Source organism: Canis aureus, chromosome 10, assembly GCF_053574225.1.
Source record: "Canis aureus isolate CA01 chromosome 10, VMU_Caureus_v.1.0, whole genome shotgun sequence".
In the NCBI taxonomy this organism is placed as follows: Eukaryota; Metazoa; Chordata; class Mammalia; order Carnivora; family Canidae; genus Canis; species Canis aureus.
In genome coordinates, this window is record NC_135620.1 from 47706929 (window position 1) to 47724361 (window position 17433).

At 36.8% G+C, this 17433-nt stretch overlaps 2 protein-coding genes across 21 annotated transcripts in view; one reads left to right on the plus strand and one right to left on the minus strand.

Annotated features, from left to right (window-relative positions):
• Positions 1 to 17433, plus strand: part of LOC144322332 (uncharacterized) — a 360447-nt gene that overhangs the window by 298602 nt on the left and 44412 nt on the right. For 3 of the 10 annotated variants that reach the window (XR_013387968.1, XR_013387970.1, XR_013387969.1), the window contains 6 exons: positions 8372 to 8468; positions 11459 to 11496; positions 11634 to 11930; positions 12334 to 12476; positions 13096 to 14498; positions 16733 to 16804. Coding sequence is in view for 7 of the 10 variants with exons in the window: in XM_077912225.1 (XP_077768351.1) it covers positions 8372 to 8468; positions 11459 to 11496; positions 12334 to 12476; positions 13096 to 13139 (322 nt within the window). In the remaining 3 variants the exon portion in view is untranslated. The other 7 variants (XM_077912229.1, XM_077912227.1, XM_077912228.1 and 4 more) reach the window with 4 other exon arrangements.
• LINGO2 (leucine rich repeat and Ig domain containing 2) overlaps positions 1093 to 17433 on the minus strand; it is a 1132704-nt gene continuing 1116363 nt past the window's right edge. For all 11 annotated transcript variants that reach the window (XM_077912220.1, XM_077912219.1, XM_077912211.1 and 8 more), the window contains one exon: positions 1093 to 14347. In XM_077912220.1, coding sequence (XP_077768346.1) covers positions 12492 to 14312 — 1821 coding nt within the window. In that variant the 5' untranslated portion in view covers positions 14313 to 14347 and the 3' untranslated portion in view covers positions 1093 to 12491. The remainder of the gene's footprint in view (positions 14348 to 17433) is intronic.

Here is a 17433-nt window from a genome sequence, read left to right on the forward strand (position 1 = left end):
TTGCCTTCCTAATATTATATATCATCTCTCATGCTCATGATCAAGAAGGGTGATGTAGCACTTTGATTAATGTGCAGAAAGCAACTGCTGTGGACTGAATTGTGTCCCTGCTCTCCCCTCCCAAATGCATATGCTGAAGCCCTAACCCCCAGTATGCTGTATTTGGAGATAGGAGGAATTTAATTTTAATTTAATTTTTTGAATTTTATTTTATTTTAAAATTTAATTTAATTTAAATTTAAATTTAATTTAATTTAATTTTTCCTCTAGGAGGAAATTAAGATTAAATGAGGTCACAAGGGTAGGGTCCTAATCTGAGAGAATTGATAGGCCTTATAAAAAAAGAGAAGAAGGTATCTTCCTCTCTTCCAGTGCATGCACCACGGAAAGGCAGGGTACCTGAGGACACAGTGAGAAAGTAGCTGTCTGTGACCCAAGGGGAGAGCTCTCACCACACTGGCCCTTCCAACACCTTTATCTTGGACTTCCCAGCTTCCAGAACTGTGAGAAATAAATTTCTGTTGTTTAAACCACCCAATCTATGATACTTTGTTGTGACAGCCCAAGCTCAATTTTCAATGTGGTTTTGGGAGAGGTATTACTCTAAATTATTATGGCAGAATTACTCTAAATTATTATGGCAGAATCTTGGCCCAGAGATTTTTTTTTTTAAATCAAGCTCAGTTATTTTCATATAATTTTCAAGAGTTTCCTGAGTGATAAAAATAATATTTCCTGGTTATTTTCTATTACTTGAAGTAACATTTTCCACTGGCGGGGAAAAAAATAGGTCATGTTATCATACAGCTTAGAAGGCCTTTCTTCAAACCTGCTTGTCTTGGGTAATTCCATGGTCGGCCTTGAGTAGCAGATCCCTGAGAATGGGCTCTTCTTGATTTCTTTCAGTTCTAAATCTTGAACAATTTTATTTTATTCTTTCCCAACTACATATAAAAAAAGAATTGAGAGATACCACTGAAAACAGGAGAAGGCTAAGCTTCATTATAATACGATGAATAATGAAACACTATTAATGAAACATTAAAAGAGGAATAAATGCTACTTTGGAACATTCAAGAACAAAATACAATCTTTTTAGGAAATTATTTTATTTTTGTGTCTCAACAGATGAAATTCATAACCTTGTTTTCTGATAAGACAATTCAAACATACAAATCAATTACAACAATGTGCTTATCAGCTCCCCCCTCCCACCCCTGTGTTTTAAAGCAACTGACAGTTAGGAAGGACACCAGGACAATAGGGCTTAGCTAATAAACAATACGGCAATTAAAAATGGCCCTCTAAGAAAATAATTACAATAGTTTTTGAAAAGAATTTGTCCTTTGAGCAAAACAGACTTCATTAAAAGAATCATCACAAAACAAGGAGGATTATAGCTTCCCTTCCACTGAAAGGGAAAAGGGGATGTATGTTAAGACAATGGTCCAGAAAGCTGGGGAGTCAAACTAAAAATAACAGTAAGCCCTAGGCAATACATTTCTCCAATAAAATGCATCCCCTGGAAGTTATCCATTCAAACTTTTGTATCATATTGAAATAAATAACTGTTCCCCCACCCCCAGCACCTGGAAGTGAATCATTTTATTCTCCTTTGTTAAAATTAGTTTAATCATTTTCCCAAGCCAGTGTCTCTCAAAGAGTGGGGTTTGCGATAAATCTTGTAGAGCTTATATTAAAGATAAATAAAGCCAATTGATGGTCCATGCCATTTTAGAATCTAGTGTAAAAGGAGTTGACATAACCTGGCAGATCTGGGGACTCCCAGGGGTAGAGGGGTTCATACTCAAAAACTATCCAACCAACTCTAAATCCTGTAGCACCTTTGTAATATGTCTCCAGTTCTACGTACCACTTCCTCATGCTTTCATGGTAATCCTCACAGCACCCTTGTGAGGTAGGTAGGGTTATGGTCATGTTGAGAGATGGGGATGCAGAGATGTTAAGTAGCTTGCTCATAAAAAACAAAAACAAAAACAAAAAAAAACATGAATCCGGTGACAGAGCCCTGGGGACTCTTACCCCCAGATCCTTGTTTTTTTAGTACTTAACTATTCTGACTCCCTGAGAGTGGATCATTAAAGCAGGTAGGTCCCTAAAGCCAGATTAGTACCTGGCCAGTTGGACACTATGGCCCATCTCTAAACCACATGATTTGGATGATAGAATGAGAAATAGGTTGTGATCACATTGGAAGTCAAGAAGTTAAAGTGGAGAAATGCAGGAATAAAGTTTGGACCACAGTTTGATAATGACTTTATTCATTGATGTGCTGTTAAGTTACTATGATAATGCATACTCAGTAGCTGTTGCATGATTAGATGGATGGATGGATGGACAGATGGATGCATAGATGGACAGATGGATGGATAAACAAATGAAAGGAGATTGTGCTTGGATAAATGGAAAATTAAAATTCCTAAATATTTTAAAACAAAAGCTGGAGAAATCTGATTTGCAATTTCTAATCAAGGATAAAAAGGAAAGAGTTAAGTAGATTCCTGAATTTCCTGTGGGCATGTATTTGAGTTGATACTGGCAGCATTTAAAAGGATATAAACATACATTTAAAATAATTTTTAATAAAGAATTTGTGTACTTATTAGTTTGGAACCTGAATTACGAAGACGAGTATTAGAGGCAGTGATACATAAATATGATCCATTTTCCTTTGAAGTTAAATTATCTTGTATATACCTATTTTCTCATTGCCATTCATTTGAAAAGCGTGTGCTATCCAGATCTTATCAAATGCTGTTCTTAAAATACATTGAACTAAATGAACTAGTCTTCTCTAGACTAACCAGCCAGTAAACACTTTTCAGTTACTTTGTGTCTGTGAACTAATTTATTATTTTTTTTACCCCAGAAGACTCAGGATTGGAAAGAGCTTCCATGAATTGAAGCCAGCCCTGCATTAATACCTTATTAATTTCTTATTCAGTGCCATAGAAGGCTCTTGAGACCTGAAGCAGCAGCAACTGACCCTGCAGGTGTTGCTAAGATAGAAGAGCTTATATAAATCAAGATGGTGGAGCTGACTGGGTAGTCACTTTGCATTACATATTTGTTTTGTGCTCAGTGAATTCATTTCCAAGAGGATGTTTGATATACATTGAGGCATAAGAAATTCTGGATGCCATGGTATGGATCTGTGTGTGTGTTTAAGGATGTGTTTAACTTTCATGAGAGCCCTGCATATACATAGGAATAATAGATGTAATCTATTAGTCTCTTGTACATCCAGCTAATAGCCCAGGGCTAAAGGAATTGGTTAAATGTAGTGAATTGCCTCCATGCTAGGTGCTAGCATGCTTGAGCTCTTATGCTTAGGAAGAATATGAGCAGTGATGCTGCAGTTAAATAAGGCTCATATCAATGTTACCTCTGCCTCAGAAGTGGGGGAGGGAGGTCTGGTAAACAAATTTATTTCCAAATGTGACAGTGAACAAGATTATTCAATATATTGAATATAGATGTCACTTTTGCAATCACATATAAGATTTGGATCTTCCAAGCAAAGAGGTAATCTATAGAGGAGTATATTTTTTTTTTTTTTTTATGGAGACTCTGCTTGGATTTTCATCTCTCAGACCCTGACTTCTTAGTGATTGAGTTCTGTTCTTAGTTTTCCTTATTAGAGGCCAAGGAGAATGGTGAGAATCCTCAGATAAGATACATGTTTTCTATCTGCCTTTTATTATTTCTCTTAGTTGTATGTGTGTGTATCTGCTTTGAAATATATGTACTACTTAGATTTATTGACAGGTCCCAACATTCTGACCTACTCAGATCAGAGTATTATGCAATAAAACAATGTCTACATAGTTATACCAACAGGTTTCCTTCTCAGTCCAATTTTTTGATAGAAGGATATACTTTTGCATGTAGTTGTCTAAAAGCACTGATGAAAAGCACCACAGTGACAAGCTCTAGAAACCAGTGTTTTCAGGTTTTCTACCAGTTAGTAGCAGAATTTCTAGGTGAATTTCCTTTTAGAAATTCCACTAAGGTTTCTCAAATCCTCCTTTACTTGGCCTTATGCCACCTAAATCTGCATGTCCTAGGTTTTAGTTCTGACAACAAGGTAATTAAGAGTATTGGTTCTATAATAAACTTATCTGCCTTAAAGGGAGTAGGTAGGAATCAAAGTATTTATTTTGACTATATTAAATGACAGAAAAATTAACATCCAGCCAGCTAGAGCAGTATGCTCATAACTGAGGAAAATGGAGAGGGAGGGGCGGGGAAACCTCAGAAAGAAAAAATCTATGATGGGCTTCCAAATTTACATAGCAGCGCATGGCCAGAGTGTCTTTGTAAGTAGAGCCAGAAGACGGGCTGCGTTAAAAGTACATTCAGTTTTCATTTAAAAATCTGACTTAGTGATGTTACCTTCTTCCCACTGTAAAAGAAGTCCCAAAGTACTAAAATCATCTTCTCCCTTATCAGTGTGTTTACTGGCCAACCTAACTTGTGATGTATTCATTGGCAGAAGGGTATGCTCAACACGTTCATGAAATTCTGTTCATGGATAATTTATTTTAGTCACATAGTCACATAGTTTAATAGTGTAAAATGAAAGTCACATTGTCAGGATGGGACTCTTACCCAAGCAGCTTTGGCATGAGTAAAAAATCTTCAGGGAGAAGGAAATCCCTCTCTGGTGGCAAGCTCTTCATTTTTCAATTAAAGAAGCAATTCACCTGCTTCATATATGTGAATCTTGTCCTATATCAAGACTTCCAGGTACTAGTCCTATCAGTTTGGTGCCTCCTCCTCCACTTACTCCTTCCCAGGAAGGTATCTAACAAGCTACAGAGCAAGAAGGTGGTATCATAGGATGATAGCTACCTGAGCACAGCTCCCTGAAGCCCATTCCCTTAAGTACTAAAGGTGAGGAGAAACAGAGAGAGAGAGAGAGCCCCTTTGTGTTCAACAGAAAAAGTGCCCAAGTGCAGTTTCTACATTTTTAATTCTTTCACTCTTTAATGCTAGACAGCCTTCTCTTCCCTTGTTACCAATTTGCCTGAAGACGAGTGATCTTTCTTTGTAAAATTTGTTGTGCCTTCCTATCTTATAGGATAGTGTCTTGAATCACTGATAGTTGGCTGAGTGAAAAGTAACTGAGAAAAACTAAATGTTTTCATGCCTAAAGTCATGCCCATTACTTGCTCATGTAACCAAGTCAAATGAATTTGATAATTTTTCAAGTGATACAGGATTTATCTTCACTAAAATAGATTATTTTTTCTAGTGTGTCAATATTACTTATATTGGGGTATCCAGCAGACCAAACCATGGCCTCTTGGTAATTTTGCATAGGAAGAGCCTAACAGCTTGGTTTCTGATTTTTGCTCTGAGTGGTGTCCACCTACCCTGGCATTAGAATCAGATTCCACTGGATCTGCTTCTTCCTTAACTGAAGATTATTAGATTATTCGATCTAGTAACAGTGCTAAAGATAGGTAAGCAACCTTGTGTTTCTGATAAGGTTTATATAACCTGCCTCTCTCAATAAGGAAATTTTTTTCTGATGTATGATTCCAGTTGCCTTTTACTACATCTGTTAATAATACCCGAATGGATTTAACTGAGATGTCAGATGCTTAAGCCCTTTACATCCATAAAGAAAACATGTTTTCTTAACTTATTTTACGTATTAATAAAATAAGTTAATTTGTTTTACATGTTAAAAAACATGCCCACAACAATAAATCAATAATAGTCAATAAGACACCAACCTAAATTGAGATACTTTTGTCATGAGCACTAAATTTTGAGAATAAAAACTGTCAGGCATTTAAAAACACCAAAAAAGTTTGGTAGGTTATTAGTAGCTTCCAATCATGGGATGTTCCAGAATAAGATTTTGATAAAAAAAAAAAAAATCAAAGAAAAGCACAGACACACATTCTGTTTTTTTTTTCTTTTTCCCTCCTGCTCAAGCATATCAGTTTTTAAAACACTTATATTTTAAACACTTAAATCAAACCACCCTCTCCCACATATTTATATATGTATATATAAACAAAAGCTTTTAAATTTTGATTTTGGGCATTCCAAACAGGGAAAAAAACAAGACAATTGACTTGCATATCAAGCAACCCATGTGTTTAACACGCCTAATTTTATAACTACGGAGGAAAAGAATATGTTTTCTTCCAAGTAGCCTCTAAACAAAGTTTGTGACTCAGTTCCCATCTCTTACTATCACATAAATTTGTATATGAATCAGTGCCTTGCTAAACACATATTGTTACAAATAATATGAGAGGTTTTTCTTCATCTTTGCAAGTTAATCTCCTGCTTAGTCCTTATTGTTGATTATGTGATATTATGGATTGTACTGATTATATTGTAGTGGAGATTAAAGAATTAAAGCAGATTAGAATAGGAGGTGTGCACCCAATGAAGAAAGTTAAAATGGCAACAAATTTCTGGATTTTGTTGTTGTTGTTCCTATAGAGTAGACATAAAATCTTTGACCCATTTTCAGTATAGAAAGTTATCTTTTGAACTTTACTAGAATTAATACAGCTAGCCAATTTTAATAGAATGTAAATTTGCATTTCTGTTGTCTTCTAATGGCTACTTTGCATATTAAAGGTAAAGCCTTCCTTAAAATATGCAATACACTCTTGATTATGCCAGCTCTTTTCTCATTCTGCTAAGACTATAAATAAAGCTTCTATTTAGGGCTGGCATTATATCAACCCACCTGCTTCTAGAAGAGAAAAAAAAAATAGAATCACTCAACCTGCAGAGTGCTGTCAGCTTGTGATTATGTGAATGGTAAGGTTTAACTATAAAGTGTTATGTGAGATAGGCTGGAGCTTTTTTATTTATTTTTTATTTTTTTAAAGCAATTTCCACTTTAACAATTACCCTAAAATTTCTGAGTACCAATGAAGGAAGACATCCCTGGAGAGAGAGCATTCATTGATGAGGTGTGACAGCCGCAGGGAGATGACACTGCAGAGGAGGGCAGAGCTGGAGAATGAGGGATTATTTCAATTGTGGTCTCAGGAAAGGAGGCAGGAATGGGGGATACCAAAGCTTTCCTCTTTGTGGGCTGTCTCAGGGGACTGTGTAGTCCCTGCTCTCTTCCTCCTTCCCATTCGGGATCTTCTCCAGGGAGATGGGGGCGGAGGAGGGAAAGGTGGTGTTAAAGATCTTGGCAAACCGAGAAGGGCAGTCCGCGGCACATGCATGTGTGTCCTGATCAGATTCCCGTATTTTGAAAGAGGAACATCAGCTCCAGGTCTGTTTTAGGAAAATAAATCTCTTACAAACCTCTTCATCTTATATATATATAATATATACTTATATATCTATTTGCTGCAAACATTTTATCATAGGCAAAACTAACACATGATGAACGGTTTTCATTCTCTATCATTTGTTTGAGAAGTAGAGCCACATTGCTCCCAAAACAGACCAACCAATTTCAGATTTGAAAACCCATCATTGTTGATTTAAAGTGTAGTTTAGTTGGTGAAACCTTGCAAATCTAGACTTTTACAGCCTCTAGACCCAGTTTTGTTACCTTAGCTGAATATCACAGCAAATCAGCTATCATTTTGATCTTATAGACTTAAATTGTGAAGTTGTCCTTTCCCTGTCACCATACTTTCAGTGAGAATGAGAGTGCTCTCTTGGGAATGGCTTTTGAAGGAGCTAAGGGGACAGTAAAAGATTCATCAGGTGTTTGCCAAAACATCAGGCAGGTGCCTAACCAATGAATGTAATTCTGAGATCAACAAGCCAGATAATACTTCATTCCTCAAGGCTTCCCACACAAAAAGGCAAAGAAACTTTAAAACTCCTCAATCAGAAACTATCAAGGATTTTAGCAAAAAGGACAGAGCTCCCAAAGACAATGGTGGAAAATCCATGGAAATAATCAGGCATATGATATACTAGTCCAATGGGGAATGTTGCTAGAACCTAATCTTAGTAATAAAGAATGATGTATCTTTACCTAAGTACCAAATAGAATGAATTAGTGTATCTTTACCTAAGTACCAAGTAAAATGAATGACTTTGGCCCCAAAGGTCCTGTTACTCGATTCATATGCTACAAAATCCATTTGGAATAGATCGTATGAGCTACATAAAGGTGACCAGTACATCGGAAACAGGGATAAAACAGAACCTAAATTTAAAGACGAACATGATTTAGGGTTCTTTCTCAGAAGATAGTAACTATAAATTTTATCAGTAGAGGATATGGAATTAAAATGGATCCAAGTATCTCCTTCTAACCTTTCTTTAAACCCTCAATAATGTCTTTTTGTCACGTCTTAGTCTTCTATGCTGAAAATGATGTATTTTTTTTCCTTCCTAGAAAGCATCATGACATATTACCTGTTGCTGAACAGCTTCTGAGCACAGTCCCTGAAGTTAAATGTTTTGACCCAGAGAGGAAGGGAGAACCTGGAAGGGTAAGTTAATTTACATGAGGCTGTACTCAATTTTTTCTTCTCCAAGATCATATCCTCTCTTTTGTACTTTCTAAAATAGAAATATATTTATTCCTACTTGAGTCATGGAAAGTGACAAAAGTCAGGCTTCAATGCAGGCGAGATTTAAATAATCTTTTTTTTTTTTTTTTTTAAAGTCATAGAAGATTATATAACTTCTGGGCTTCTCTGAGAACTGAGGAGAAAAAATCCTTGACAGAACAATGAAAAAAGAATTCATCCTTGACACTGTAGAGCAAATCTGAATGCCTTCATACTACTGGGGAGTTGTTGATGATAAAATTTCTGGGAAGCTTGAGCAAAACCAGAAATTTGACAAATGTCCTCAGGAACTAGGATGTGTAAATCTTGGCAATTCTTGGTTTTCATTTTCAGATTTGGAGATTATTTGGAAAGCTCATAGTTATAAATGCAATGAAAATGAGATGAAGTTTTAAAAAGTGAGTACTAGGAGAATTTGGACAAGTAGAAATCCCTTACTGGGGACACTAAACCAGATTGTTAGGTGAATTACCTTACTCTGGTAATAAGCATTTTAGGCATTTGGAGACATGGACCAATTCTCTCAGACTTTTAGAGCTCTAATCAGAGAATTTGTTCTTCTAGAGGTTTAATGCCTAGAGAAAAATAAACATTTATGTAAAATGATTTATTTATATATGTGTATGTATACACACACACACACACACACACACAACATTCAACACACACACCGGAATTGGTCAACACAGAACTAAGTGCTGAGCCAAACAACTGTATTTCTTCTTGGGATACTTTAAGACAAATCTCCTGGAAAGAGGTTGACTCAGAGAGGTCTACCTAGGAGAGAATTTAGCCCATGTTCTCTCTGAGCTGTTATTCTCTACCATGGTCCACTTTTGCCATAACAAAGAGGTAATTTAAAACCATAACGGAACATTCTTTGTGTATAACTACGTACTAACCCCTAGTATTAGATAATGGAACCCATGGTTGAAGCTTTACAGATATACAAAGGAACCCAAGATCTGCACTCCTAGTGAGAATGGAGAAAATTAAGTAACCATTTAATTACTATAAGTCCATTACTGTGATGTTTCTGGCGGAAAGTAGCAGATTCTCCTAGAAATACCTGGCCAATACATTCTTATGATCAGATCACTTGTGCAGCTGATATATTTTTTTGGAATCTATTGGAGCCCGATTCACATTGTAATTTTACTCTTCAGTGGAAACACTAAGTTTAGGAATATTTCAGAAGAGCATTATTTTAGTCCAGTGTTGACCAAACTGGGTTTGACAGAACGCCAGTTTTTTGAGATGTTAACAGTTATATCAGAAAAGGAAGAGCTTTGCACTCAAATAAATTATAGAGAAACCCTAAGGTGAGCAATATTAAACAGAATTCTTTTTTACAGGACTTTTTTACAGAGGATTAGGCTCATGTATATTTTGAGTGTCAAGAGGTGGTTAAAGAACACAGTGTTTTCCCAATTTAGTAGTCTGTCCAATCTCTTTTTTGGAGGAGTGCTTATTAATATCTTAAATACCTGTTCCACAGATAAGAGTATGGAAGCCCCTGAAAGAATAGTCTCTCTTCTAACAATGGAATAATCACAAAATCTCTTAACTTAATCTTTTCATGGACAGGTTAACTTTAATTCAATTTCATTTGACTAAGATATTTTTGGTCAACTTTTATTTTAACAGAAAATAGCAGTTATCATCACAAAGCCCTTTTTATTAATTGCTTGATGTTTCTCTTATTGTTGGACAATTAGTTGCAAATACAATGTTGCAAAATTAAGATGAAATATTTCCTATTAAGTTCTGGAAGACTAGCTCTCCACTTTCTCTTTTCTGTTTGAAAGACCCCATTCCACCTGCACACAAGAAATAGAAATTGCAGAGAAGTCTTGATTTGTATTATTGGATATGTAATATAAAGTAATTTCCATAAGTGGAAAATGAATTTCTAAAAGATCTATGATAGTCATTAGGAAAGTCAAATGAAAAATGACTTAAACAGGCAATTCTTCAATCTTTCTGTCTCAATTCCACCCTTTATTAAGGGAGAAAGGGGCTTAACTGTGCTACTATCCAATTGGCAAAACAATTTCTGGACCTGTCACTTTTTTATTGGGGTCAATTTAATTTTATCAAAGCTCCTCAAAATTTCAAATGCTTAAAAAAAAAAGCCAGCTTTTTGAAAGTCAAACCCCCAGGCAGATCTGTCAAGAAACAAACCTCAGACACTTCCCATTCACTGTCTAAAAGAGGGCTCCTTTTCAGGTACCTCTCAAAATGTACAAAGTATAGACATTTCCTATCTGTCCTTTGCTGATTAAATAGATCACATTTCTTGAATACATTCTGTATTCAGTGCTTTTTCAGATCATATGAATATATGCCTTGAAAGCTTCACCAAACATTTATCTGAATGGAATTATGTCTTATTTGAACCACGTCACTGGTGGTAGTGGCTGGATGCCATTAACAAAATGAAACAAAACTCTATAATGCTTTAACTTTGAGTAACAATCGTTAATACAAATTGAATTGGACAGATCCTTGGGTCAGAGAGGTAAAAGTATCTGCACAATTTAACCTATTTGTAGGGCTCTTGAAATTAGTTTTTTCCTCTACTGAGTAGAGAAAAAACTTAAGTGCTTTTTAATTCACCTTGTTCTCCTCACCTCTTTAAAAATGAGACAGACTCCTGTGTACACAAGATAATTTTTAAGCTAAAAAGAAGGAAAAAACTCTGAAGTTACCTATTCAAGGTAATACTGTACATACAGTAAATATTTGAATAGAAAACATCAGAGTGGTAGCTGGATATTTCCTTTGGCCATAATCCAGCCTTCAAGCAACTATCATTATAACAGATCCTTGGTTGTGTTAATATCACGTTGTGTCTGTATCACCTTGGTTTGTGTCAGCATCTGAGAAGGACTCCTTTTTATCCACAGGGCTTTTATACATTCCAATTCTTGATCTCCACTACAAGGTAAATATTACCCTATAAGTATGTACAACAACTATGTGCTCTTCCTATTAACCCATTAGTAGCAACTGATGAAAGTAAAACCAAGTTGTGTTTAAATGGACCATCTTCATCATTAACACCTACCTTGCATTTTACAGGTACAACTAGTGGCATATAATCTTCCAGAGAAACCGAGGGCTTTGTTACAGTAAACTGGTCCAGTGTGATATCACAAGTATAAAAAATATTCCATTCTGTATCAAAACTAGGCACATGCCTTTATTTATAGTAACAGAAGTTAACAGAGTTGAGCAGTTTTTCCTTGGGCCCTATTTCTTGGCTTCCTACATCAGACAAATGCATCATTCTGCATATCTCCGCCCATAGCTCCAGGGATCTAGTCTCAGGGTCATCTCTATGTAAAGGAAAGTGAAATCACACTTGGATCTATAATGGTGAGTAACTAAAAGCACAACCTCTCATTCATATTGCTTTAAAACATATACAGCATATATGTTTCAAAAAAAGAGTAAAGAATATATTGATTTCTTTGTGGTGCTGAATCAACAATATGGTATGATGCAAGGCTTTAACAAATGAGAATCATAGATACAAATTTTTCTGTAGAGTATGTTTTAGACAAATGCGTCTTTTTAATATGTAAATCCTACATTGTAGGTTGTTCCTTTTTTTTTTTTTCTTTTGTTTTTGCAGTGGTAGAAAATGTTGAGTAACTGTCCATGAGCATGAGCCAAAGGTTCAGGTTCATTACTGAGATCCCCAGAATGCCAATATTTGCAATGCAAACAATTAGTATCCCACTGTGAAGGGCTCTGACATATGTCTGCCTGCCTCTAGGTGGAGAGTCTCCATGAGAAGTCCTCCTGCTTCCATGGACCCTGCTTTGACACAGGGTCAGCTGCACGAGGCCACCTTTTACCCTAGTACTTTACTGTGCCAGCTGTCTCACTGGTTACCAACGACGACACAGAAACAAGTGTGTGAGTAGTAGACCCTCAGATCATTTTCATGTTGAACCTCCTGGGTCCAGCCACCTCCCCTTCCACAACAGCACCATTGTTTTTTCGGGGCACGTACTCGAGGTCAATGCTGTTTTTGTGCTTGCCTTTGCCTCGGCTCCACACAAAAAGGAGGAGGAAACAAAATAAAACCACTCCCAGGAATGTGAAACAGCCCATGGCCGTAGACACCAGTATTGTTTTAAGGTCCAGGGAAAAGGTATTGGCATTGGTGCCATTGGACATGGTGTCATTGGAGTCCGTCATGTACATAGGGGTCCTGTTGGCATAAAGGAAGCGGTCTGAGGTGAATCCTTTCACCGTTAGAGAGGCCGTGAAGGTGTCATTCCCTGCAGCATTGCTGGCGATGCAGACATACATCCCGCTGTCTTGATCCTGGGCAAAGCGGATTTCCAAGGTGCCATCGCCCAACACAGTGGCTCTTCCATTGGACTTGGTGGTGATAAAACGCCTCCGAGGTGTCACCCAGGAAATCACAGGCTGAGGGTCTCCATCAGCGCTGCATTCGAGCTGGACCGTCTGCCCTTCATCCACTAGCAGATGCTGCAGCTTCTTGTCACGGATTTTGGGTTTTTTGCAGGTGAAGTAAAAAGAGAGGGCAGTGCTGTGGAAATCCTTGAATGATCTCTCACGGATGGTGTCAGGGCCGGCACACATGGGCTGCTGGCCCCCAAACTGCAGTGTGGGATGCCGCTGCAGGATCCAGAGGAGACGGCAGTCACAGGCCAGTGGGTTGTTATTGATGCTCAGGACCTCCAAAGCCCTAGGGGAGGAGAAGACATTCTCTTCCAAAGTTTCCAGTAGGTTCTGAGACACATTGAGCACACGAAGGAAGCGGAGCCCTTGGAAGGAGTGAGGCTCAATGGTGCGGAGCTGGGCGCCCACTATGTGCAGCTCCTGAAGGCGGATCAGGTCAGAGAACATGCCAGCTTCGATAGTGCTGATGGGGTTGTAGGAGAGGTTAAGGTGGGTCAGATACACCAGGTGTTTAAAGGCAAGGAAGGGGACTGTGGACAGGTTGGTATTGGTGATAGAAAGGGATGTGAGGTTGAGACCATAGAGGCTATTGGCAGGCATCATATCCAGTAAAGGCCAATAGTCAATCTCTAGATGTTTCAGGTGGAACAGTCTTTTAAAGGCATACACGGGCATATTGTTGATATTGAGATGCTTCAGATGTAGGCTAATGAGGCTGCGGAGGTGGGAAAGGGCTTCTGTTGGTACTGCTGTTAGGTTGCATTTCTCCAGGGTGAGCTGCTCCAAGCTCAGCAGCCCACTGAAGGCTCTGTGTGATATATAAACCAAATCATTGTCCCCCACCTCTAGAGACTTCAGGTTATGCAGGTCCTGGAACATGTAGTCGAGTAAAATGACAATCTTATTTTCACTAATGTCAAGCTTGGTGAGGTTGGATAGTCCAGTGAATACTCCCAAAGGGACCAGTTTCAGGCGATTGCCTTTCAGGCGGAGAGAACGAAGGTTAAAGAGATTGTTAAAAGCCCCTGGCTCCACATTGGCAATGATGTTGTCACTCAAATCTATCTCCTCCAGCAGAGGATAGGATATGAATTCCTCAGGGTTGACACTTTTCAGCCTGTTCTTGCTGAGGTCCAAGATTTTGGTCTCAATGGGAATGCCCTCTGGGATGGCGATCAGCCGCCTTCTGTGGCAGCTAACAGATTTGTTCTGGGCAGAGCACTCACAACGAGCAGGGCAGCCAATGGTGGATCCCATGAAGATTAACACCACAGCCAGACCCAGGAATGGCTGCCAACATGATATGGCCGTGTGAAGCATGACTCCACCTCTTCGTCTATACCTTGGTCACGGGCCTGCAGGAGAAGGCAGGAAGAGAAGACGGGTGAGGACATGGATAGGTAAATAAACATAATTAAGGAAGCAAGTACAATGGAAAGGACCCTGGACCAAGAATCATGCTGATCTGGGATTAAACCCAAGAGCTGCCCTTCTTAGCAACATGGGGTAAGTGGTTGCGCTTCCTTGTACTTTGGTTTTCTTGGCTGTAAAATGAGGATGACAGTAGTAACAGCATCCTAGAATTATGGCAATGTCAGCATTTAACAATTATAAGGAGATTAATGCAGTGTCTGGCACAGAGTATGAGGCACCGAGCATACATTTTATGAAAGGCTCTATTTTGAACTCAGACTCAAGCAACAGAGGTCAATGGCTAAGAGGAAACCTATTCAGTTTGTATCAGTGTCTGTGTCTCTGATGTTGGGATATCATCCTCTGTTCAGAATGAAGCTAATAGAAGCTTCATTCGCTGTCAGGCTCTTAGGTTCAAAGTACAAACCAAGTTACATTCAATATAAGAGGTTGAGGCTTTATTTCTTTCATATATAAACTTTCTATTAAAAGCTTTCAGTTAGAAGGTATACATCCTTCAGAATTCAGTACATCTTAACTTATGAAGGAATTTTCGTTTTTGAGGTAAGCAAAAAGATCCTTAAAATCTCTTTATATTCATTGTGTTTGTTATAGGAAAGAAACAGAATCAAGGCATCATAGTGGATATAATGACGAAGATGCTGTAAGAATGGGAAGAGTTGTAATTTTAAGGAAAAATGTTTTTAAACAAAAATGAACTATCCTTTCATATTTAAATTCAAACCCAATGAACATGTTCAATTGAACTTAAATAGGTATCAAATGGTATTGGAAAGGAGGATGCTTTAACTGTAGATAATTAAGCAGACACTGAACTTACTGAATTGTTCAACTGAATAGTATGAGGTGTGTTGTTGAGCTTTGCTTCTTGACATGAGATCCTGAGGGGTACAATTCATCCACAAATGTCATATTTTATACAAGTCTCAGTAGTGTAAAACAGTATTTTTAGATAAAAAGGTATTTGGTCAACTTCAGTATTCACTCCTAAAAGAGCATTTGAAAGTGCAATTCTCTATTCAGTGTTTACATATATGTCTATGTCCACATGTAAAGCCATATCTTCATCTAAATAAATATATCCATTAAAAAACAACAATAACTAGGATTAAACCTAATGGTGAATCACTAGAGAAATGCCCCCAAATGTGTAAGAACAAGGCAAAGATTCAGACAGTGCTAGCAAAATCCATTATACAGGAACATAGGAGTTGGTATTATGGAAAAGATGTGGTAAAACTAGCATTGTTTGTAGATCAAACTAACGTCTAAGGAAATTACCTGAAAAGTTATTAGAATAGAGGAATAATTAACGTGGTACAAAATAAAAACATCTAGAAAATATCATCACAAATGATTAGTCATGGCATTTCTGAAAAAATTAAATTCCTTAGAATAAATTTAATGAGAAATACACAGAATATAGCAAATACTCAGTCCTAAGAAAACAAAACTTATCAAAAAGAGACCTGTACTATGTATTTTAATAGCTTCGGTATTACTGACATTGTTTTTCAAATTCAAAAATATTATCTCTTTGATCTGTGTATACAGTGAGAAATTCTAAAGTTCATTTGAAAGAAGATAAATACGAGAGTAATCAGAAATATTAAACAATAGTAATGGCAACAGACTTACCCTACAAGATATTTAAACATAAGTTGCAAAATTACATGGTACATGAAAATACAGTCAGTGAAACAGAAAGTAAGGAATTCACATATAAATATATTTGAAAAGTTAGTATAGGTGAAAGGTGGCATTTATTCAGTGAGAAAGATATAAATGATTGGCTAGATATTTAGTGGGAACAGATACACAACTTCACTCAGTCCAAAAAATAAATTCCAGATGAATTAAGAGCTAGAATGCATGAACAAATAATCTATTAGAAGAAAATTCAATAATTTTGTAATAGAGTTGAAAAGCATTTTCTATGAATAAAGCCAGAAACCATGAAAGAAAATGATCTATTTGATTATATGCATTTAAAAAATAATAGCATAACAAGCAAATAAACAACATACATATTCAACACCCAAAGACAATTGTCAAATTGGAGAATATATTTTAGACTCATAATAGACAAGGAATTAAAGATGGCACTAAATCAGCAGCTCTTATTAACAAGGAAAAGAAGTAAATGTCAATAGAAAATAGGCAATGAATGTAATAAACACTGAAAACAGTTAATATATGAAAAGATGACCAATCTCACTAGAAAGCAAAGAAATGCAAATTAAACAACAGGAGCATATCATTTTTACCTTCGGGATAAACAAAGTTTAATCCTTATTTTTACCCAGAATTAACAAGAGTAGAAGGAACTGATGGAAGAAATAGAAATTGATACAACCTTCAGGAGGTTCCAGGACAACGTAAGGAGATTACTTGATAAATTAAACTAAATATATCTTAGTTCAACCATGTATGTATCCCTTTGAACCATTTTCCCCCCTAACTTTGAATTTTTAAAAGCTACTTTATTGAGGGATGATTAACATACACAAAACTGTATATATTTAATGTATACAAGTTGATGAGTTAGGAGATAAGTAGACATCTGTAAATCTATCACCACAATCTGTGCCATAAACATATCCACTGCCTCCAGAAGAGGGTGGATCTGATGAGCTATTTTTTTTTCCAAAAATAAAAGGAAATAATTGAACTAATGTGCATAGATGTGTGCTACAGGTTCATTGGGATTCAGTTTCTTTACTTTTCTTATCTTCCTAAGGTGGAGACCTAGATCATTGATTTTTGGACCTTCATTTCCAATACAAGCTTTTAAAACTATAAATCCATGCATTGCTCAGTTGCATTTCAGAAGTTCTAATATATATACACATGTGTGTGTATATATGCACATATATATATGTATAACTTATTCAGTTAATACATTTTTATAATTTACTTTATACTTCTTTTTTTTGACTGATGGATGGTTTAGGATTGTGTTAGCTTATTCCAAGTATGTAGTTAGATCTTTCCTAGAGTCTTACTG